Here is a 25,221-nt window from a genome sequence, read left to right on the forward strand (position 1 = left end):
GGTAGATGTTAATTGCAAAGCTTCGGAAGAGCGATGGATTTCCCAAAAGCGGAATATAAGCTTCTAGGAGGATTTTTTTTTCCTATTGCTGTCAGTTATGTGCTATGAAATGCCTCTTTTTCTGTAGTTGGTTCATCTGTGGCCTTATAATTTTCCCCCTTGTGTAATATACCAGAGTCCGATAATTTTCTTTTCTTTGTTAGAATAGCAGATTAAAATGAAAAGGAACATTCTGCGATAATTCAGTTTTCTTACGAAGGAGCACAACTGTACTGGTATTGTGAACGAAACTGAAGAAGACAAGACTGACAGACATGACACATCTTGTGTTTATATATTTACTTTGGATGCAATAATAACAACAACAATTGGTCGAATTGGTTTATAAAGCGAAGTAAAATGAATGAAATCAAATTATTGTTATTTTAATATTCATTTATTACTACTACTACTAGTAGTAGTAGTAGTAATGTACATTCAGTTGTGGCATTAGTGCTATTGAATGAAACAACTTTAAGCACTGCCTGAGACCCAGGCCTGTACCCATGGAAGGGGCCATGCCCATCCTCAAACTATGAAATATTGAAATGTTAAAATTTCCAACAGTCGGACTCCCATTGTGGCACGGCATGGGTTCGAGTCTGCCTGGGTTCAGTCTCTGGGTTTTCGGCCTGTGAATGGGACCGGTGGTAATCCACCACCATAAGGAAATTGGGGAGCTACGAATGAGTAGCGTTACCTGGTTATATAAATCTCCTATAATGACTGGGGGTTCGACGTGCTCACCCCCTGTCACCCCCTTACTGGTTGAAGATCTCCACACATCTAGGTAGGATTGTGAGAGGGAGACTGGCAGTTGGGAGATAGGCCAAGGCCCTTCAAGGGCTGTTGAGCCACTGGTTATTACTATTATTATTATAACCTATAAAAAAATATGAAAATAACATTGAAAAATCATGTTACACATGACTAAAGTCATATAATATTTCAAAATAAAACCATAAATTGGAGTAAAGTGGAGGGTAGAAAGTTGGGAGGGAATGGCAGGGTGGAAAGTAGAGGGTGCAAGAAATCAACCTTGCCCAAGTAAAAATTTTATCTTGAGCCACCCCCAATAATAATTGCTAACAAACACGTATAATTTAATTTACAAACACATAATTTTTTAAACATAGAATTATCGTGTTTGTTCAGTGGTCCTGGCATAAGTAGTTAGCACAGCATGCTATGATGAAAAGGGGTTCTGGGTTCGATTCCCAGCTTTGTCATAAGTGTTCTGTGTGTTCCTTCTCATCAATTTCATATCATCGCTCATCCTCATCATTGCGTTTAGATAAACTTGGAAGAAAAGCAAATAAAAAAAAAATAACCCAATTCAATGAACTTCACAGGATATCTGATCTTCTTTTCGTTAAACATTTTTGGATCTACCTCCTCCTCCTTTAAAAGATCCTGGGTATAGCAACATAAACAAAACAAAGATAAAACATGAATGTAAGACTAATATAAGTATTAATAGAATTAAAATATAACACTTAATAAAAACATTTAAACTATAGCCTCCCTCTATATATACACACACACACACCCATGCACACACACACACACACAAAATTCCTGGGTACGGGCCTGCTGAAACCCTTGAGATGTGTACATACTGACTGTGCTATGCCTCGCGTATAAACATTAGTTTCAAGTTGCGGCTACTTTTGATATAGAAAACCTTGTGAATAAAGTTTTATTTTTAACTAAATAATATTTATAATTATAGGGCCACTTATTTGCTTGTAGGCGACTATGAATTTCTGAACTAGTTGTGACTGTGTAAACTATATTCTCAAATTTGTAGCATATCGTGGATTACACGTCGTCTGCTGCCATGTCTACTGAACGGGTTCACTGCAGCGAGAGTACTTCCCAGGCGATCAAAACAATGGCGCCCAATCGCTAAGCCTTAAGTACTGAGCATGCCGTTTGGAGCACCGAATCACTGTACCGCTCCGCCGAACCATACATTTTAAAAAAAGCATATGATTCAGTCAAAAGAGAGAAATTATATAATTTATTCAAGCTTGTTCATATGATAAAAGTTGCACTAGTGAAACAGAAAGTTCGTGTGGATATTAATGTCTGACAAATTTACAATTCATGATGGGTTAAAACAAAGAGATGCATTATCTCCATTACTCTTTAATTTTGCCTTAGAATATGCTGTTAGGAAGGTAAGAGAAACTAACGAAGGACTAAAATTAAATGGTGTGACTCAGGCTGTTAGCATATGCAGATGATGTAGACTTACTGGGGGATGATGTGATACAAATAAGAAGACTGCTAAAATATTTTTCAAAGCAGCTAAAGAGAAATGTTTGGAAGTTAGCAAAGATAAAACTAAATATACACTTACAGGCTGAAACCAAGTGTTAGGTAATAATCAAAATCTAATTATTTATAACAACTCCTTTGAACCAGTTTCCAAATTCAAATACTTAGGAGTAATACTAACAAATGAAAATTATATTAAAGAGGAAATAAAAAGCAGGCTTAATTCAGGAAATGCATGTTACTTTTCTCTTCATAAACTTTTGTCTTCTCGTTTAATATCTAAGAAACTAAAAGTTAAAATATACAAAACAGTAATTTTGCCTGTAATATTATATAGATGCGAAAATTGGTCCCTTACATTAAAAGAGGAACATAAATTGAGAGTATTTGAAAATAAGATCCTTAGGAAAAAATTTGGGCCTAAAAAGATGAGGCAACAAGTGAGTGGAGAAGGTTACATAATTTAGAACTACATAATTTGTATTCATGTCCAGATATTATTAGAATGATTAAATTAAGAAGACTTAGGTGGGCAGGCCATGTGGTACAATTTGGAGAGGAAAGAAGAATTTACAAGATTCTTATTGGGAAACCTGATGGTAAGAGACCAGTAGGAAGACCAATACAAAGATGGAGGGATAATGTTGAGATGGACCTAAAGGAAATTGGTAGGGATGGAAAAGAGTATATAGATTTTGCTCAGGATAGGGACAAATGGATGGCCTGTGTTGGTGCAACCATGAACCTTTGGGTTCAAAAGGCTAGAGAGCTAGTTAGTTTTTAGATGATGCAATGCTTGAAGTGATGGTGCAGAAAAGAGAGCTGCTTCTATGGTGTGTGGCTTGACCGTATGATGCATCAGAACATGTGTAAATCTTGTTGCAAAATATGCCACACTGTTGTCTCCAACATGCCAGTCTCAGACCGAACCTCCTCGGCCACCAAGAGCCTTGCAAGGCTGAGGCTGTGTGAGGCCGAGATGGAGTTTGGAGGCCCGGCCTTCCAAGGCAAAAGTCATATGGACATCTCTGGTCTCGACTGAAAGATTTTTTTTTCATCGACTGTTGATGCACTTCTGCAATGCGAGCCAGTGTTCTGACACTGAGTTTCTGTCAATGTTTATTGTGGTCACATATACTGTCTTGTTGAACTGCTTCACATATTTCCTAATTGCACATTGGTACTTTTGTTGGACTGTGTGGTTGGTGACTTGGACTCAATGAACAACATTATTTTTCTGTTCAACTTGTGGTCCGCCATTGTTATCTTTGCCTGATGGAATCAGACTGAAACATGTAACAAAAAAACCTTGTTAATATACTTTGAACTATGCTCTTTCAACAATTTTAGTTGTTTTGCGTGTGGGATGAAAATAAGTAGGAATTTCATTTGAAAGGTTCTATAGTGCATCAAGTATCAGTGGCGTATACTCTGGGTCATCTAGGTAATCGGAGATGACCCAGCTATAATTTTTTAAAAAGTTTTTTTTTTTTTTTTTAATTTCTTCCCAATATTCTTCCAATCCAATCTTTGATTCATACATTTCTTTGCTTAGAGCGCGTGAGTGTTTTCAACCATTTGCTGCTGAATGGCTCCCTTTAAATCCCTTGATAAGAGGGAAAGGAAACAGCTTCTCAGGCACGGTGATTCCATGTTCAGGGTAACCTCCTTCTGGAGAGAGTCCACCGGTCGCACTCTCCACCCCAGAGTCTTTACCGTTCCCTCGGCTGGCGCCCTCTTCTGCCATTCTTCCCTGATGGACTTTGCATTGTAGGAGCTGTGTTGTTTACGACAGGGAAATTTCTCAGGAACGAGAATTCTGGGTTCACAAATTACGTACTGAAAATGGAAGTTGAGAAACTGAAATCTGAATAACATTTGTAAACCAATCCCATGTTAATTCTCATTTTACATTTGCTTTTGTCTTCTTCATCTCTGCTATTTCAACAGAATTTGTCAAAGTGAAAAAGCTTAAATATTGAAGATGAAGATAATTAAATAAATTAAAGTTTTAACTAAACTAAAAATTCAAGAATTACGCTGACCTCCGTGGTGAAGTTTTTAGCACAGCTCCCTATGATGCCAGAGGTCAAGGGTTCAAGTACCGGTCTGGGCATGGGTATTCTTTGTAAATGTCCCATCATCAATTTCATCATATCACTGATCGCGATTAACCAAAAGTGGCAGAAAAGCGACGTAAAATAACCTAACTCAATCAATGCAACAGCATGGATTATTTCACTAGCACATTCCTTTCATATTCTATGTTACAGGTTCTTTTTTATAGGTTTATTATACTTTCATGTTTTTTTTATTCGAAATTCTAAATGTAGATTAACCACAATCACAACAATTAATCGATAGTGGTTCCAACAATAAGGTAAAATTTTCATAAATCCTGTATGGATGCTGAGGTAAATTTGCAGGGAGACTTCAGGAGTGGGTGGATGAATCAAGGGTCAGAGATTACCCACTCGTTATAAGCAGCATACGCCACTATCAAGTATTGGTCAACATGGATGTGAAGGGGTAAGTTTCTGGAATTGTATTTATATTGTATGCACACATTCTTTTGATTATGATGATTAATCTTAAGTGTGTATGAATACATTTTCAGAATTCCTGAATCAAGTGATGATGAAATAGCCACTGCCCCAACAATTGAGTTAAATTTTAATGCTGGGTACACTCATCGCAGGAACCCTGCAATACCAGCTACATTTTGCCTGCGAAGAAAGTATTTGGGGAGAAAAAGAGAAAGGAGATATGAAAATGGTAACTAATTGCAACATATTATCCTTACATATATTTCTTCTTTTTTTGTCATTTTTGTATGTCTATGTTGGTCATAATCATATTGACTTTCCATTTATGTCTATAGTGACACAGATTTTTATTCACAATTCTGTTGTTTTCTAGTATTCTTGCTAATGTCTCCAAGAGTTTTTGCTCTTAATTAAGTAAAGTACTTCATTGCCACACTTTGCGTCGCATTATTAAGAAATGAAGATGGGTTGTTAATTTTTTACTTGCTTACATGTAACTGAAATTCTTTACTCAGCCAAGGCAAGATTCACTTTAGCACCATACATACAATTAATGAAGTCACAACATGTTCCTGTATTCTTAGTTCAAATTTTTAAACCAGCATTGGCTCTTTATCAAGGGAGGAAAGGAAATCGGCAGTTCATTAAAAGGTTAAAATACATTAAACTGCTGTACCCTCCTTTACTCCCCAACCAGGGATTAGAGGCTGGCAAACTCGAGAACAGTTTTATGCAGGGACATACAGGGACATAGTTAAAAAAAACATTTGCCACCTAGATATTGACCCTTATCTCCCATGCCTATATGTCCTACTGACTGGCCTACCACAGCTCCATTTGTTTGTTCAGGTGCGGTCTTTTTTTTAAAAAATGTGTTCTTCCATAGTAGGCATTCATATTCATGTGAGAAGCTGAGAATTTGAATAATGGGACTTTATAACAAAGCTGACCTCCAGCTGCTTTTGCAGAATTTAATCACTTTACATTTCAACATCCGTGAAAACTCATAGAAAGGGAAGACGTTCGTAGCTCAAGTAGTAACATGAGTGAAAGTATGTTGTGGGTTTCAGTTCAGTATTTCACGTGGTGTGTGGTGTTTTTGGTGCAATAGCTGCTACAACTTGTAACAAAACCTTTCAAAGTTGAACAAAGATAAATTTCACAGAAACTGCCTTCCCATCAGGATTTCACTTACAGCGGTCAGTCATATACTTTGGTGTCGTCATCCCCTTAGCACATTCACATGGTCACAACTATTTTAAAGTAACCATTGTAAAATGACAAGCAACAATGGGTGTTCAAGCCACCTATTCTTTACAGAGAAAAAACTTGTCAATGGAGACATAGTATATAATATAATGTAGAAGGATTTATGTGAGTGGTTGTGAGAGCATGTTCATTTTGTTATAATTTTTCTGTATATGAAGGTATAATTTAGTATATTGTGTGCACATATTTTTCTTATTACGAGGGAGGATCAAATGAAAACCTTAAAAGTGCAATAAATGCTAGAATGTAACAATGAAAAGGAAATCGTACCACTTATTTTTCAACGTAGTCCCCTTGACGTTCAATGCAAGTATTCCACCGTTTCGGAAGTGCATGGATACCACGGTGGAAGAATTTTTTTGATCGAGATTGTAGCCACTCATGCATAGAATAGAAAATCTAGGCAATAGGTATAACATATCCAGTGTTTTTACAATGAATTAGTGATTGTAGTAAAATTTACATATTAATTATTTTGAATGTGACAGTATATTTAAGTACAAGAAAAGTTTTTTTCCCCCCTTCTTGCTAGTTATTTTAAAGGGGGTCGGTGGCGGTTTTACAAAATACAAATTTAATTATAAGAGAATATTTTTTCCTTCTAGATACCTGCAACAGTCTTAATTTGAGTTGACCTATGTGCTTTATTTTCATTTGCATAGATGAAGAATTTGATATTTAAACATATGCTGACAGAATCATTGTATTACCTTGATCAGTAGTAAAAGTTATATACTCCAAAACCATAGAATTATCCATAAAATAAAAGGTTAAGTCAGGGGGGAGTGTATAAGTGGGTGGAAAGATTTAAAGATGGAAGACGAAATGTCAGTGATGAACATCGGAGTGGGAGGACAGTTTGCGTGGCAACTGAGACAGTGAAGCAGCAGATCAATCAGCGAATCTGTTAATTTAGTACGTTTTTCCCTGACTTAACCTTTTGAGTCCCAAGGCCATTTTCACATGTAACCCCCTTGGTCCCGAGCTGATTTTGAGCAAAATGCAGAGTTTCAGTTAAATGAGTAGATCGGAGGCTAATTGCTCTAGAGAGATGAGTGATATACCGTTGTACGTTGAATGAACCAGAGATTCAGACTATATTAAATTTATGCAAATTCAGCACATATATGGTGGGGGGAGGGGGCTAACTCTCAAAATTCCAAAATTTCAGGAAAAAAACTGCCCAACCCCCCCCCCCCCCCCAAGAAAAAAGTACATGACAGTGCTGACATGCACATGGAAATGATCGATGACATGTAAGGAACACAAAAATATTTGCATTATCATCATATGACCAATGTAACGTGAGTTGTACCCCTGAAACGAAAGGCTTGTACACCACTGTCTCAAGCTTTGGAATTGAGTGAAATGCAGTGTTACATTGAAATGACTATATCTCAGAAACTAAATGCCCTAGAGATATGAAAGATATACCATTGTACGCAGAATGAATCACAGATTCAGACGATATATAATTTATGCACATTCGGCGTACATATGAAGGGGGAAAGGGGGGAAATCCCCTGAAAAATACTTTTTTTAAAAAAATGGGGTTTCTCCCCAAAGCCCCCTCCCCCCCCCCCCCCCCACCGAAAAAAGGATATGAAAAGTTCAAAATGCACATACAAATTATCGCTGGCATGTAAGAAACATAAAAATATTTGCATCATTGTCATATGACCAATAAGGTGGAGTGAAAATATAGGGCAATTTTTTTTTCTTCAAAAAATGAAGATGCCTGTAGTGGGAAAAGCTGTGTTATTGTACAGTTAATTAACCCTAACTATTTCAGAAAAAAGAATTGATTTTTAGTGGGGGTCACTGAAGATTTCATATTGAAAATCAGCATTTACTCACCGAAAATTATAACTTATTATTTATTTTCCTGAACTGAAACAGAATACCCTGTTTCCTAAGTAAACAAGTGCAAAAAAATAGATATTTGAATACAACCATAAAGTTGTGCTACCGAAATACATAAAATAAACTACCCAAGTACCCATTAGTACCCAAAATATGTAACAATGTTAAACTTTTACATTTACATATAGCCCAATATCGTAATACTAATTACTTTTACAACTTATATTCTTTCTTAGTGTGAAATGTTTTCATCAATGCTCTTGACTTGATAGTTGAAAAGATAAATCCATATATTTGCACTGGAGTATATACCATCACCACAAAGGTCACAAGAGTTGTCAAATTATTTGAGGATTTATCAGTCTATACATATAACCTTAGCAGTCTTGCAGCTGTTGTTTGCCACCTAGAATGGTTTAATGGGCCTGGTTTGCAATTCGCTAATTCATCACTGCAGTGTCCATTTGTTACACTATACACCAATTATAGAGATACCTCTGATCAGTACTTAAGTCTTCAAAGTCAACATTCCCAACAAGCTGACAAGAAGAAGGAACATTTATTGGATCGAATTGCACAAGAGGTTTTTTTTGCAAGTTCGTAGAGCTTTTCCTATTTCCCCAGAAAAATCTTTTGGACCAGTTGTGAATCCATTAATTTTCTGAAAGAGATGGCGCAGTGGGGGTTCATTTATATGCAGCAAACAAATAAACCACTGGAAGGGTCTAGAAAGTTCTTTTTTGAGTAAAACAATAACTCATCCTTTGTTTCCTGTATTCACATTTGTACCATCACATCCAACTGCTAAAAGATCATCCATACTTATTTCCTTTCTAGCACAGAACCTCAAGATCTCATTTTTTATAGTGATACAGTGACGTGTCTTATATACTTGGAATTTGGCTCTTGGACTAAAGTCACATGCTCTTCTGTTACGACGCGACCATAATTCTTCACTCCTCTCTTCTCATTAATTCTTCTCTGGTCCTTCCTGCCATCAAAATACAATCCAGTCAGAGTATCCAAACTATCAGCAGCTGTTTTCCTGACTTTACTTCTTTCCCTTCTAACCTTGCTCCCATCTATCACTTTAGAAACATCTCCATCACTAATAACACCTACATCTTGAAGAACTGCACTAGCAATTTTAGCTGCACTTCTGTCAGATATGCAATGTCTGTCACACTCTCTAGCAAAATTCTTAAGAGGCAACCGCATTTGAGTTTCGTTTGAGGTTAATGAGGAATTCGCTGAAGTGGAGGGCATTTCCGATTTGGTTTTAAGTACTTTACTCGTGTCGCTATCAGTATCTCAACCTTCTTCCTCCAGTTCACTTGATGGACTTGATTGAGGACTACTAGATGCAGCATTGACACTACAGCTTGACAAATGTTTCTGAAGTCTTGCTTCTTCCATAGCTTTTCTTGCTTGCTTCTTCTGAAATTCTTTGGATTTTTTGAAATCAGTTTTTCCAGTGAACATTTTTCTCATTGTTCTTTGATCCAAAAGAAATTCTCCTTCTTGAATAGGTACTTTCTTCTCTCTAGAACAAACACAGGTTGAAAAATCTTTACACTTGCAACACGATATATCAAATAATGTATAGTTAGCATGTGAGCAATACAATGCAATTTTTTCTTCTAGTTTTCTTCATTTTGTCTACACTTAAAGGGCTTTAAGAGATTTCGATAGTGTTCGTGAAGTTTTTTCACTTTTGCAACGACTTGCTGATGTGACACTGATTGCAATGAAGGTTTCATCAAAATTCCTACCACTTGGTGAGAAACACTTTCACTAATTTCTGAAACATGAGGTTCCTGAGTTTTTCTTATTTTGCTTTTAAAGGCGGATATGAAGGTATAATTTCATCACATCCAGAATTCTCCATGTATCTTTCAATACGCTAAAATAAGTGGAAATATGAAAACTTCGGAGGCCTTGGGGCACCAGAAGAAATTGACCTAGAGAGCTGATTTTTTTTATTTGACTATCTGATACCAAAATGCAACTTTTCTGACTACAGGCATTTCAAAATTGAAGAAAAAAAATTTTCACTCCACCCTAATGACCAATGTAACGCGAGTTGTACCCCTGAAATGAAAGGCTTGTACGCCACTGTCTCAAGCTTCGGAATTGAGCGAAATGCAGAGTTACATTGAAATGACTATAGGTCAGAAACTAAATGCCCTGGAGATATGAAAGATATACTGTTGTACGCAGAATGAATCACAGATTCAGATGATATATAATTGATGCACATTCGGCGTACATATGGAGGGGGAAAGGGGGGAAATCCCCTTAAATACTTTTTTTAAAAAATGGGGTTTCCCCCCCCCCCAAAAAAAAAGGATATGAAAAGTTCAAAATGCAGCAGGCACAAACAACACTAGCACACTTTTCACACCACAAGAAAAACATGTAGATGACAAAAAAGTCCTTGGAAGTCTGTCACTTCACTCAAAATCTTTACACTTGCAACACGATATATCAAATAATGTATAGTTAGCATGTGAGCAATACAATGCAATTTTTTCTTCTAGTTTTCTTCATTTTGTCTACACTTAAAGGGCTTTGTGTACACTTGGGCACAAAATGACACATACCTACGCACAACTTTCACGGACAAAAAGCTAGAACGCAGTGAAAAATGAGCGCCGATTCTTGCAGCTGCTTGAAATTCTATTTTTAGATAATGCAAGGTAACTTGTGGAACACTTGTGCTCAAAAAGAAAGGTTTCCTTCAGCATGCCTCGAAATTCCATTCTCACAACGCAGATTCAACAACCAGTCTTCCCCCACCCCCACCCCCTGCTTCCGCCCGCATGGAAAACTTTCATTTTGACATCGGATACTGATAAACAAGCTTCCTTCTCATGCAGTTACCAGGCGGGAGTGAAAATCATTGCTTTAGAACAACAAAGCCGGTCTTCCTTTGTCGGCAAAAATTTTCCCTTGAAAAGAGACGCAAAAGAGAAGTCCCTTTTCCCACCTTTTCATGATGAAAAAAATAAGTGCAAGAACATTTCTGTTAAATACATGTGTTAGGAACAATATAAAAAAAAATCGAAATTCTAGCCAAAATTAGAAAAGTTATAACGTAAGAACTACGACTTTGACACAGCGTCTCGATCGAGATGCTTGGGACCGTGAGGGTTACATTTGGGTATCTCGACCGAGACACTTGGGACCCAACAGGTTAAACAATTGCTTCCGTACTGAACCTTCACTCTGCTGTACATTTCAGAGGGTTTCACTCCCTTTTGACCTCAAAAAAACTAATAACACTTCTACGGTGCAAATCAACAATGTAGCTGCCATGTACGTGCTACTGAGCAGGCATCACGACACCTTTATGGCATGTTGCTAAAGAACCTTAGTAAGTGCCAAAACAGAAATTTTCATTGCACATACATCTCCATGAAGTTTAGGATAAAATTACTGTAATTTAGTGACTTCCCCTTGTACATTTTTCAATTTGCTTACTTGATATTAAAAGTGACAAATTTTAGGTATTTTCATGTTATTGGTAGTCCAAAAATTATAAAATAGACTAATATGAAGACTCCAACATCAATCACTCAGCTTATAGTTATGGTGTTTTAACATGGAAGTCAACAAATTTATCAAATTTTGTACACATTACAATACAAAAAAATTGATTTGCATAGAAACCCATTATGAAATTTTGCACACAAATTGTCATCTTCAAAACATATATATATATATATATATATATATATATATTTTCAAAAAAATTAAAAATTGTGTTTTTGAGATTTTCGAGATTTTCAAAAAAAAACTTTTCTTCAAGTTTTTTAATAATTACAAAATTCAAATATCACACTCATGTTGCATTTCAAATTGAAGATCATTAAAAGCAGAAGAAAACGACACCAATTTGAGCTCTCTAAGTCATATAGTTTTTGATCTACAGCTGTTTAAAGATTTCAAAATGTCAAATTTTCGGATTTTTGCTTTTTTGAAAGTCAATAACTCAAAAACTAAAAGCCGAAGAAATGTGAAATTTGGCAGTTTTTGTCCTCTTGATAGGTACAATGTATAAACAAAAAATCTTAAAAATCCGAATCCTTAAGGTTCAAAAATAATTTTTATCGGTTGGTTTGACATGGAATGACCTTATTGAGATATTTCCTTAGAGTGTTCATCTACGTATAGAGTAGTAACTCAGAGTTTTTTTTTACATACCTAGTACACCTCAATATGAGCACCATTAGTTGCTCTACAGATGTCCAACCTGTATTCAAGCTCCGCCCATGTGTTGTTCAGCATTACTGGAGTCACATTTCGGATTGCAGCACAAATACGATGTCGTAAATCAGGAAGGTTACAAACTTGTGTCTTGTACACTTGTGACTTTACAAAACCCCAAAGAAAAAATCAAGAGGAGTAATGTCCAGGGATCTAGGTGGCCAAGGACGCTACAACTGTTCAATTCAGTTCAGTTCAATTTGTGCACAATCCAACAAGTGCTGACGTTTTGCAAGCACGGAAAAAAAAAAACATTTTGAGATTACCTTGCAAACTACGTAAGGCTTAAGGTGCACTTGGTTAAATATTACACATAATGATTTTTCTTTTATTGTACTTTTAAGCCTGATATGCAGTATTTATTTTACCAGATACTAAACAGTTAGTAGATGTAACTTAAAAACCTTGGAAACAGTATGCAATGCCAAGACTAGACAATATCTGAGCACTACATAATTCTGTCTATTATTATCTTGGGGGCCCATAGTGGTTTGGATTCCACTTTAAACTGTAGGTCCAGTCCCAATTAGCCTTTCTGTGGCATAGTGTGGATTTAAAACAACAACAAAAAAAAACTCCAATTTTAGTAATTTATATTAGTTCTGGCCGTAACGACATTACCTGATGTTTTTTGCTTTCTAATTTAACTGCAAAGGGAAAAGTTTAGTTTACTATGGGTTTTAAGGATAGAATAACTTTTACTAATGATCAAAAGAAGACAATGTATTTTACATTTACTTAAAATGTATGTTTCATTTTTTATAGTAAACCAGTTGGTTACTTTAGTTGAAGAAGATGAGTTAGGTGAACCAACAATCGATGATTTCATGTCACGTCAGACTATCTTCAGTAAACTCTTTCATGATGAGAACAACATGCAAGTAAGTTTTAGTGTCCTTCAAGTGTTATCTTGGTAAGGAGGTGTATGAGTAACAGTGGGGACTCTTGATGTAGAGGTGGGTTTTGAGCAAAATGTTCAATTTACCAAACAAAAATAAAACCTGAAATTCATGAATTAGTTGACCAATCAGAATGTGTATGATATGCAGGGTTCGCCAAGGTGGGCTTCAGGTTGGGCCCACTTGTAAAAAACCATTTTAAAACCCAGTGGATTTTTCATTAACTTTGGTATTTCAGTGATTTCTGAAATGAAGGAACATCATAGAGGTGTATACTAATGAAGATTGCATTTGAGATTCTTCGAATGCGATCACGACTATCATTATAACTCGAGATTAATTTTGCTATCTAAAATGCACAACACTTGTAATATTGAAATGAAGTAGAATGAAAGATCAGAGCTCAGTACACCAGTAGAAACGTTTAATCAGTTACATAGGCTGATATTAAGCTGTAGATTCTGCAAGTACTTCAGAGATTCCAATATGTATGTTGAACCAGGGGTGCCCATCCTCCCAAGGCCCATGATGCCCTAAAAGGTAAAACATCCCCCCCCCCCCGTTTATGCCAAATTAAATACTCAAACTATTTTTGTCACAACTTTTTTTCATTTAGATCATTCGGCGCCCATGGCAGACTCTTGCTGCCCCTAGCTACAGCTCTAAACTTGAGGAAAACTAGCAGATAATGCAAGTGAAACAAGCAAGAATATTTTACAAAATGAATTTTTATTTGCATAAAATTTGAAATCGAAGGTGCCCTTGGCCATCAATGTTTGTCCCCCTTGCTACCCTAGATTTGACTTCCATCGAGGGTTGTTGGGGGGGGGGGTGGCAATGGCCACTGCCTCCCTGTGGTTTCGTCACTGTATAATACAGACATATTTAAGCAGTATATGTTTACTTTAGATACTTCAGGCTCACTGCCGTTGTTAGTCAACCTTATTCTGCACAGTTTGTCTGCTCGACTAACCTTGTATTAATGCGAATACCATGTCCCCCTCCCCCCAAACTGATTTTAAAGGCATAAGAGGTGGTGTTTCATTTCAACCCTATCGCCGCAATCACCGCAGGTAGGTGGAAACTATACATAATTATCCAAAACTAAAAATCAATAACAAGTCAATCAAATGATACAATCCCCCCATTTTGCTGTGAAGATATATAGAAATGGTATAAAATTTTGTCCCCCCGAAAATTCCCATGATGCATTTGACCTCAATCCAATATGACAGACTTCAAGATGGCGGCCATGTCCTGGAAGCACCCTCACACCTGATATACCCAAATGAAGTTTCACATCCGTTTCAGAGAAAAAAGGGTGTCTTAGGACTTTTGAATCACCCTGTATGTATGTATATATGTATGTATGTGTGTGTGTGTGTTTATTTTGACTGTACGATTCTTTTTCCTGTGCATTTTCCTTCTAGCTTTGGCATAATTTCATAAACAGCAGTGAGGAAATGCAGGCTGCTGTTCTCTCAACACCACAGACTCAGTCTGTAAAGAAACCAAATCAGCATTTATCCAGCAAAACCATAACACCTGAAGAGGCATTTCTCAGTATCAAGAGAGGAATTAGACATACCTTGAGGAGGAAGCATATGCCATTGGTAAGTGTGTGTATATATGTTCATTTTTATGAGTAGAAAAGGCCATAGATGAGAAGTATTAAATTTCAAAGTTATGCAGGTTAATGGTACGTTTTGTTTATAGATTCAGCCTACAGCCTGTATCTCACACCTACTCAACTTTTCCATCATGGTTGCATTCACTCTATAAGTCTGAGCATCAACTTTTATCTCTTTTATGCACAGCACAATTACAGTGCCAGAAACTAGTGATGGGAGGTGGGGAGGGGGAGAGAGAGATTTCCGGAGGGGCAGAAAAAAGGATAAGCCTCTAAACATTACGTAGAAAATGCATTGAATTATCATTTTTTCTTGTCTGTATGGAAGTAGTAAGGGGACAGGACTGTCAACAAATATAGTGGATGGAGGGGAGGGGGCATACCACTTTGGCACCATCTGATAGTTGTCGGACGTTGTAGTACGGCATTTTGTGGGACATTCTGAAGGAACGTGGAAACGAATAAGGGCACTATGCAACCCTGTAATTTGTCGAATGTCGTGGTACAGCATTTGTCAGATGAACATTTTAGGTTCAATTGATGCATATGATTTTTGTCTGATATCGCCGTCAGACTACATTGAACTTCGACAAAATGTCTCACTACAACATGCGACAAAAATCACATGCATGACACTCTTATGGAATTGATTGTTTTTGAATGTCTTCAGACTGCAAAACCTGACTAAAATGGCATGCATAAACAGAGCCTTGTGCATCCAAGTTTGTCTCCTGTGGTACCACATTTCATTGAACAAATTTTTTGGCTCTGTTTAAGCATGCGAATTTTGTCGAACGTAGCTGTTCAATATTTGTCATTCTGCGACATCCGACAAAAATTGCATGCATTGGGCTCTTATGAATCCAATGTTTCTTGGATGTTCCAGTATGACATTTGTTAGATGGAACATCCAACAAAAATCACATGCATAAACGGAACCTTAGTCTGCTGCACCACTGCAAATATGCTGCTGGAATTTTATTACTCTTCTGCCTCACTTAACCTTATTTCATATAGCAATCCCTACAAAGGTTTTCTTTCTTCCCCTTGGCGTAATACTGGTTTTGCACAAGTGAAGATGCGTTTACGATGACATTGAACTATTCTGATCCCTAAAAGAATCCAACAAATCAAGATATATATATGTTGAATAGTATCACAAAAAGGTGAAACAGAAATCTGCATTGGTAAACGTTATAAAAATTTGGCAAGCGCATTCTCCTAACCTCAGGTTTTCTGCAACATTCGCATTGCAATTAACCCCCCCCCCCCTCCTGCCTGTTTAAACTCGTGAGAGATGGATATTAATCTGTCACCGAGTTAAGTTAATGTGCAAAGTTATGAAATAAAATACTAATAATACATATGTAAATATTTTAATTATTATAATTACATAAATCATTCAGTCCTAAAAGCATATCACTTTCTTCAGTAATTTGACGTTTCTCTGGCAGCCCTGCTAAATTTTCACATTTCATCTACTGATTTATAGAGGGGCATCCAGAAAGTAAATTCCAATTAGCAAGAACCTTGATTTCTTACAAATGTGATAACAATGTAAAATGTAATTTCTGCGAAGTAGTGTTTATGAATGTGCAGAGATGTCTGGACACATGTTTCACCCATTCAAAATAGTGAAATAACATGAATATGGCATAAAATGTGAATTGTTGACATTTTTCGCCAATTTTAAAAACTCTAATTAAACAATGAAGAAATACCTTGAAATCTAACATTTTAGTATTTTTTTAGGCTTATGGAAACAAAATGTGCCATATTTGTGTGTATAGAACGTGCAAGTTTTCCAACATTTTTATACAATAGAAAATTGTAATGCACGTTATACATGGAAAAATTCCGATATACACATTAAATCACATTTTGAATTACCGAGCTAAGTGGTGTGATTTTGGCAAGAATTGAGTGCTCACCTACTGCCACAGGGGAATCGTAACATCGGCATTTGTAGAGCGAGAAATAATGGAACATAACTTCCTTAAAAATTGGTTCGAACATATCAAACTGTCACGAAAATACGTAGACAATGTGACCTACAATTGAAAATGATAATTTAAAAGCACAATGAAAGTGTACGTTTTGGTATATTTGGCAGGAAAATGTTCTAAAATAAAAACATGAATTTTGGAAAATATAATACTGAAAAGTAAAAAAAAGAAAGATAATGCCAATTTTTGGTGCCGTAATATATCGGTATCTGTCATGTGAGATTGATTGATTTAGAATTTGTGGGTGTGCCGCCAAGTATGGGCATTATGCACCCTTGAGTATATAACTGGATAAATCCCCTTATCTAAAACCATTACCTTTAAATTAAAAAGGGGTATGGAAAATAACTTCCAAGGTATCAAATTCTCACCAAGAGGCATAGCCCATGAGACCTAAAATTTGAAACAGTACTTTAAAAACACCATGAAAGTATAAATTTAGGTATATTCCCCAGAAATGCACTAAAATGAAAATGTGAATTGTGGAAGGGGGGGGGGTAATGGCACCAATTTAGGAAAAAAATAACTAAAAATCGAGATCCCTACCAATTAGGCATAAATAAAACAAGAATATCAGTAGTAATTTATTTTACTTTTAGTTTATAATTGTCAGGGAATTTAATTTCTCCTTCTTTGTAGCCACCCTGTGTAAGGTAAGCTGAAATAACACCAGAGGGGTGGACGCCCTGCTGTAAACAAGTCCTCACCCCAAATAGACAAGAAAAAAATAATGAAATGAACTTACGAGTTTTAATGTAACTAATCCCCCTCCCCCCAAATAAAATCCTTCCATCTACTTCTCCGCATTTGCTTTCTACCATTTTATCAGAAAAGTAAACTCTCTAATTGTTTTCCAGAATAATTCATGAACAAAATTAAATCTCTTCTAGCAACATTTATTTAGGCCACATGCCATAAAGCAGCTGCCAAAATAAAAGAAATTTACTATTTCAGTTTAAACTTTCTCTTCATCTATGCTTGTTCTTGTTCAAGGTCGTCTTCATGTTTAATTGACATATTCTGTGATCCTTAATGACTCCTTAGTCACAGGCAGCTCAATTTAACATTTTCACTTGAGCGATGTGCATTTTTTGCAACCTCCAACTTTCCACCTCATACTGTGTCGAAAGTTCAAACCACCCCTTTGTCATCTCACAAGAGCTTGTAAAATCACCAGACAAAGGACAATGTTGTGTCAAAATCTTCAAAATATTGCTCATAATCACAGGAGCATATTCACAACTCTCTGGACTCAAATTGCTCTAACAAAGTGGCAGACAAAAATAAATCCAGATTTTATCCGAAATCCAGACAGTAAAATTTCTGAATCTCAATTTTTTTTGGATATTTTTGGCGATCCCTAATTAACTTTACATTTCTTACATTGTCCCATGCTTTTGGAAAACATCAGGCACTTTCAGAACTTGTAAATTGTTAGTTTTATTCACAAAATTTCATTAAAGTTATGTAATTACAGTGAAACCTAGATTTTTATATTTTTCAGGGGACCAAGTTGAAGTAACTTAAAATGTGGGAAAATGTAAAATCTGGAAAAAGTTTAGAGCATTGATAGATAGATAAACTCAAAAAGGTTCATTTCTTGTATCAGTACACTTCTATGTGTGTTACTTTTGTCACACAAATAATGTCAAGATGATAATCGATTTTTCCCCATATTTGGGTCAGCATGTCAACATCCACAGTATCTACAGTATATATATATCACATTTATTCTGGCTTTATTTTCATCACTTTTGTAAGGTTCGTCAACATTGTTTGTCGTGTTTTGAACGAACGCTTGCCGGGAAGATGAATTTGGCATGGTGGTCTGATTCCTTGGTCCACGAGGTTACCTGACAAAACCCTATTGGACTTTTTTTCTTTAAGTGATGAACATATGTAAATCCAAGAATAAACAATGCATTAGTGTTTGTGGATGTTGACATGCTGACCTGAATGTAGGAAAAAATCAATTATTGTCTTGACATTCTCCATGTGACAAAAATAACACACATAGAAGTGAAGTGTACTGATACAGGACATTGAACTTTTGATTTTATCTATCATTGCCACCAGTTTATTTGTATCTTCATTAGTTTCTGATTTATTAATAATTAAAATGTGTCAGACACTTTGTGTACACCCTGTATAATGTGGGAAAATGTAAAATTGGGGTTCCAGTGTAGGTAGTAATATTTATATTATTTCAACCCTATCATAAGGTATAACTGTTCATAATAATTTCCTAATATTTTGTTTCAGGGAATGATTCAGTACCTTGAAGATGAAGTTTTAGATTTCTTCAGCCATGATCCAAAATCTATGTTTCTCTCTTCTGATTTGTCTGGCTTTGAAAGACTTCTTCTGCATGGAATTTCTCAATATCATCATCTTCATTCCCAAAGTAAGATCTTGAATTTATCAAAATTTGCACATTTTATTTGTAAACAATGGTAATGATGACTGAAGGTGTGTGTGTGAGAGTGAGTGTGTGAAAGTTGATTGTGTGTATATTGCTATTACCATTGTCCAATAGGACAGAGAGCAAGTGGTTGTTGTTGCTTAATTACATTACATTTTCTTTTTAATCTTTTTATTTTTTTTCAGAGGTAATCAATAATTATTATTGTATATCAATATTGACTGGCCGCGGTGGCTCAGTCGGTAACGCATCTGACTACCATGCTCAAGGTCCCGGGTTCGATCCCCGGCCGGTTCAAATCCGGGAACTTTTCTAACGTTGGAAGCGCCCACCCAGCATTGAATAACATGGGTACCTGTGGGAAACCCTGGGGGGTAAAGGTGGTCAGGGGCGTGATGCTGATCACATCACCCCCACTCATGACCGGATCAAGAAAGTGTGTGGCGTTACCCCCACACCCCTATATGCCTTCATGGCGTGGTGCTAAGCACATGGGAGCACTTTACCTTTACTTCTTTATATCAATATTATTCACAGTGCCTTTATATGTTCAATTTACATAATATTGACAAAATAAGTTCATGACATAATCAAACTACATCACACAATATCATCTAATACCCTGTTAATTCCACTGCCTGCAACAGAGTAAACACTCATTCTCCAGTACAATTCCACAATCATTCTTGCTGATACAAAATTTCTTTAATTCTTCACTTAAATCTGTCATTACAACAAAACATTTAATCCTTATCTTTTATTCACCATGAAGCTTAACTTAGGTTTTACTCCTATGCACACTCTGTAAATTGTTACGGAGATGGAAAGTGTTATAGTTATATGTAACACCTTAGCCAAATCAATGTCTAAACTAGTAATCGTATCAATCCCTAAGATTATATGTTTATTTTATTAAGTCTCTCTGAATGCTTCACGTTGACCAGGGCATTCACTTGTTTTTCTCAGTTGTCTCAACCTCTAAGACATGTTTACAATGCATTGTGTTGTGCCATGCAAACCTCCTGAGCATTCAGGAAACAGGTAATACTTCTGGTTATTGAGTCAGTGGTTTGCATGGTGGCAATTAAAAACACGATTCGGCATAGAGGAAGAGCTCGATGGCCTAGTGATATAGAGGTGAGACAAGCTGAGAGGGGACTGACTTTTGGGATTGAGTTGAGAGAGAAGAGGTGGTTAGCAGAGCAGTAGGTCAGAAGTGGAACGACGCTCTGGTCGATGAATTGGAGAAGCTAACAGAGGACTTCGCATATTCTATTCAGCTTAATACTTCAGATAGACAGGTAATTATCCTAACACCCAGCCATGATTCAGGTTCAATGATTCACAAAACCCAACGAGGGACCATTGTCTTTTCTGTAGTTTAGTGTAGTGTAGTGATTTTGTACCTTTCGCATTGCCAAGCATTAACTCGTCATGCCAATGACGAGTGCTCTCATCAGAGGATGAATGATGAGTAACATACATCACCCATTGATTAATTGGTTAACATTCTAGGTACTCGTAAGATCCCACGAACTTTACGGTTCGTTACGTAATTTCACATTTCACTTTTTAAAAATTTATCTGAACTGTTTTAGAACACAAGTATTACATTTAAGGTTGATAGTGCCAGACCTGGGCATGTGGCCGTAACTTTCAAGCCAGCTGTATGCAGCTACTGCCATGTTGAAGTCCATAGTTCTCTGTCTGTGCATGGAGCATATTTCACCTTGGTGCCACTCTCATTAGTTTCTTCTCCATGAAGTTTTAAGAGGTTATACAGACTGTAGAATGTGAAAAATGTTAATAACTTTGTCATGTTTGGTGCTAGAATAACAATAAACACACCATGGAACTCATGAGAAAATTTCCTATTCAATTGAGGTGTCACAAGTTATGGTTTAAATTAAAAATTTTGAAGTTGATTTCAAGATGGCAGCCATCATCGTCATAACATTTCCCCTCACCCCTATTACAAACATACAGTGTTAGTTTTGCGGAACAGCATGTGATTCAACTTTTATTCGGGTGTATCTATAGTTTTGGACCACCTTGTATTTTCCAATGATATTACCTTGTGAAGTGCATACATAATATGATGTGTAACGTGGCCACATGACCAACAGCATCGCAACCTCAGAACAAAATTCTATTTTTTAAATAACTAAACATGTATACATTCATAATTGGGAAATGAGAGATGCGGTAGTAGATAAATATAGAAAAACTAGTACTCACTTTATCCGTGAAACTGTTTTTTCTTTGAGATTTCCTATTCAATTGCTCCTTGAGCCTATCATAAGTTGGTGCTTTATCATACCTACACACCCGCGAAGAAAATTTACGCTGAAAAATGAAAAGTAATCTTATCAGAGTAAATTACCTATCTCCGCATAACTGCCAAACAGATATCTTTAGGTACAAAGTGATCTTACAGATTGATATAAATATGCATTTTGCAATGGGTGCAAGTTGTGAGTATTTTACTCACCCAACTTTTAGCATATCAGTTCCTGTGCAAATAATTGAAAACTAGAATACTTCAGCAATTTTCATTACACCTGCGCACTATTATAATAAATAAGCGAACATAAGAATTCATGCAACGATAGTAGCACTTTATCTATGTACATTGTGTGAGAGCATGTGGTGAGATACTTGATGTATCTAAAATGCAACTTTCTTCTAAAGTTGCAACACTGTTGGTAACATAAGCATTTCGTTGTTTTTGTTTTTTTATCTGTGCCTCTTATATGATTACATTCCTGCCAAGACAATAACATCTTGCTTTGTTTTTTAAGTATTGCTATGGGCTATTATAGGTGAATCACCATGTATCCAGAGTATAAGGGAGGATATGTACTTAATTAGGGTTTCGTTTTTGTGTAAAGTATTTTTACTTATGCATTCAAACTGTTTCAGGTTTTGGTAACAATACTGGCCGTAGAGTAAGAATATCAAACTCTTTTGGAAGTTTCCAAGTGCCTTCCTTAAGTTTGTGGCAGTATCTTGAGTGCGCTTATTCACAGCTAGGTTCCTGATGAAGGCAGGAGTGCACAATGTAAACAGATTTCCTACTGTATGATAATGCTTTGTGTGAGGTAAAAAAGTTATTTGGTATTTTATTGTGATACCCATTATCTTTTGACTTAGCTAAAGTACTGTGATTAATAATAAAGAAATAAAGTTCTTTTAACATAATATACAGTTGTTGACTTTTTAAAAATGTGTGTAGAGATATTACACATATTTTATATTAGTGTTCCCTGATTTATTCAGAATAATAATTGAAAAGCAGATATATTATCTTTCATTGTAACAATACACATTGTCATTGTTTTCCTCATGAGATATGAAAATAACTCTCAAGTGGAGCAAAACTGAAATTGGGATATTTTTGTACCTGTTTAAGTTTATAATGCAAATATATATGCAAATAAATGTGTATAAATTTTTAATGTGTGTGTCAATATTCTTTTCTTCTTAATTTCATTTATTTTATGATTAAGCCTAATATTTTTAGTGTATATTTAAGTAGGAATGTTTCAGTTTTTATTATTAACAAATAAATGCATATTATGTTACCAAACAATTCTAACATATATAACAATTATGTTACCAAACAATTCTAACATTTATAACAGATCATAAGCCCTTTGTTATTTTGAAGAGGACAAATAATATACATTTTTACATGATTTGATTAGCTGCAGGTTGGCAAGGTTAAGTGTCTTGGAAAGACACATACACCGTCACCATAAATGGTAAGATTTCAGTTTATTTTACCTGATATTCTGGTTTTCAAGATTAATATGTAACCATTTGTGTATTTGGAATTTTAAATTTTCAAAGTCTCATGCAGATAGGATTACCTATAAGCTTCAGGTGGTATCTACAGGATGAATGAATATGAGTGAACTTTTTATCTACATTTTATTTACAGTAAGTCATTTAAAGCTTTGTTAAATTCTGTATAGTGGCTAAATGTTTGTGCTATGCAATTCATTTATAGTGTACTAGTGATTTTTTTAAAAATTTTTTCTTGGTATTAAGAGTGGTACTAGATAACATAATTGAAAATTGAGTGACTCAGGAGTAAGACTTGATAACCCACACTCCATTCAAAATTGAGTAAAAGTTGGATTCAGTTGCTGTACGATAGTGAATGAAGGTTATCAAGTTTTACTTCCAAGGTCACTCAATTATGCAGATATGATGTATCTAATTGAATGTAGATTCTTTATTCACATTGCTCTTTGAATATTTCTGTAATACTTATAAAATACTGTCGTATACATGTGTATTAGTTTACAGATTCTAAGTAAGTTAATAAAATGATACATTAAATATGTTCACACATATATATTTGGTATTGGGTGATCAGAGTTGGAGGGTTGGTTTTGGGTTGTTTGGTGCGGTTGTGGGAGTTAGCTCTACCCTCACATTACGAAAATCAGACATACCCTCCACTCCCTCCTCCCCATCCTGCACAGTGATCCCGAGACCAGAGACATCTTTCGGGAAAAACCTAGGGTCGTCTTCTGTCGCCCCCCCAACCTCCAAAACATCTTGGTCCGAAACACCCCCACCCCTTCCACACCCCTTCCCCCAGCCCACAGGTGCAACAAACCCAGATGCAAGACCTGCCCCATACTCATCACCTCCCCCACCCTCCTGATCCCTACAGCGGCAGGTGAGTTCACCCTTCACCCTAAGGGCACCTGCCACTCATCCAACCTAATTTACACCCTCATCTGTCAAATCTGCGGCAACTTCTACCTAGGCGAAACCTCCACCCCCTTGAACCTAAGGATAAATAATCACCGTTCCTCCACCCAAAACTCCGATTTCACAGTTGCCATCCACACCAACAGCCATAATACCACCTTCAATAACTGCTTCCGTGTTGCCATCATCCACCTTTTACCCCCCCCCCCCCCCCCGCTCTGACACATCTTTCCGCAGGCGATGGGAAAGGGCCTATATAGCAGGCATGCACGCCACTATACCCCCCGGACTCAACGTAGCCAACCAGTAACTCTTTCCTCTCCTCCCCGGAACTACCCACCCACCTTACAGTAAACACTGGCTAAAGTATTTCGTGTTTCCTTTCAACTGTTTCTGGCAACACTGACCGTAGAGACGCTACGGTCAGTATTCTGTGCCTCTACTCAAAGTGTCGTCGATCTTTTATCTACCTTCTTGAAAATGCGACTCAGATCGCGAAATATTGAATTATTTCTATTCGTGTGGTAAGTGTTTACTGTCTCCTTCATTATTTGTATTTATCCGCCCTTCTGGCACCATTTCTAACCCTATTCCTGTGTTATATATATATATATATTCTTATTTAGTACAGACTGTATCTAAGTAAGGTGATCAAAATTAAAACCAAGAAGTAGTTTGATACCATGTAAATGACTGAAATGAGATCATAGTTCTCTCTGGTACATTCTTTCATGTCCAATTTCAAAACAATAATTCAGTAAGGTTTGAGATGAGACAGGATAATCTTTGAAATAGATACAGTTGAAGGAAGCACAATCCCTGTACATTTTTATGGGATCAACTTATAGTTGAAGCAAACTGACTTTTATTGCCTTGTAATCAAGGGGTCCTGGGTTACCTGGTGGATGCACACAGTAGTTTGGATCCCACTTTCCCATGTCACCTGGGAATACTTTCATTGTTAGGCTAAATGCCTAAGTTTTTAGGTTAGGCTTGTTAGGTTTAGTTCTCTTTGCATAAATTATACATTTGCAGTGTATTTTTGCCAAGAGAACCTAACCTAACAACGTAGGCATACCTTATCTGACATCACAGCACAAGGTTGTCCCATGAATAAGCTCTTTCATGAGTGTTCCTTCATCAATTTCATCTAATCATTATCCATTATACATACTATTCAAAAGGCTAGCATGACCTTGCCATGCTATATGCGCAAATATGACACTATCAAATTTGATTTTTGCTTTATAGGAATGAGGAATGCACA

General features: G+C 36.3%; 1 protein-coding gene across 1 annotated transcript in view; it reads left to right on the forward strand.

The window, feature by feature from the left end:
* Positions 1-22,707, forward strand: part of LOC145983851 (R3H domain-containing protein 4-like) — a 38,106-nt gene extending 15,399 nt beyond the window's left edge. The window contains exons 2-6 of the mRNA XM_083116895.1: positions 4,940-5,097; positions 13,035-13,150; positions 14,599-14,781; positions 19,067-19,208; positions 22,149-22,707. Of these exons, the coding sequence (XP_082973021.1) occupies positions 4,940-5,097; positions 13,035-13,150; positions 14,599-14,781; positions 19,067-19,208; positions 22,149-22,267 (718 nt within the window). The 3' untranslated portion in view covers positions 22,268-22,707. The remainder of the gene's footprint in view (positions 1-4,939; positions 5,098-13,034; positions 13,151-14,598; positions 14,782-19,066; positions 19,209-22,148) is intronic.
* The last annotated feature ends 2,514 nt before the right edge of the window (positions 22,708-25,221 follow it).

This window comes from Lepisma saccharinum, chromosome 2 (genome assembly GCF_977018435.1).
Source record: "Lepisma saccharinum chromosome 2, izLepSacc3.1, whole genome shotgun sequence".
NCBI classification, from domain to species: Eukaryota; Metazoa; Arthropoda; class Insecta; order Zygentoma; family Lepismatidae; genus Lepisma; species Lepisma saccharinum.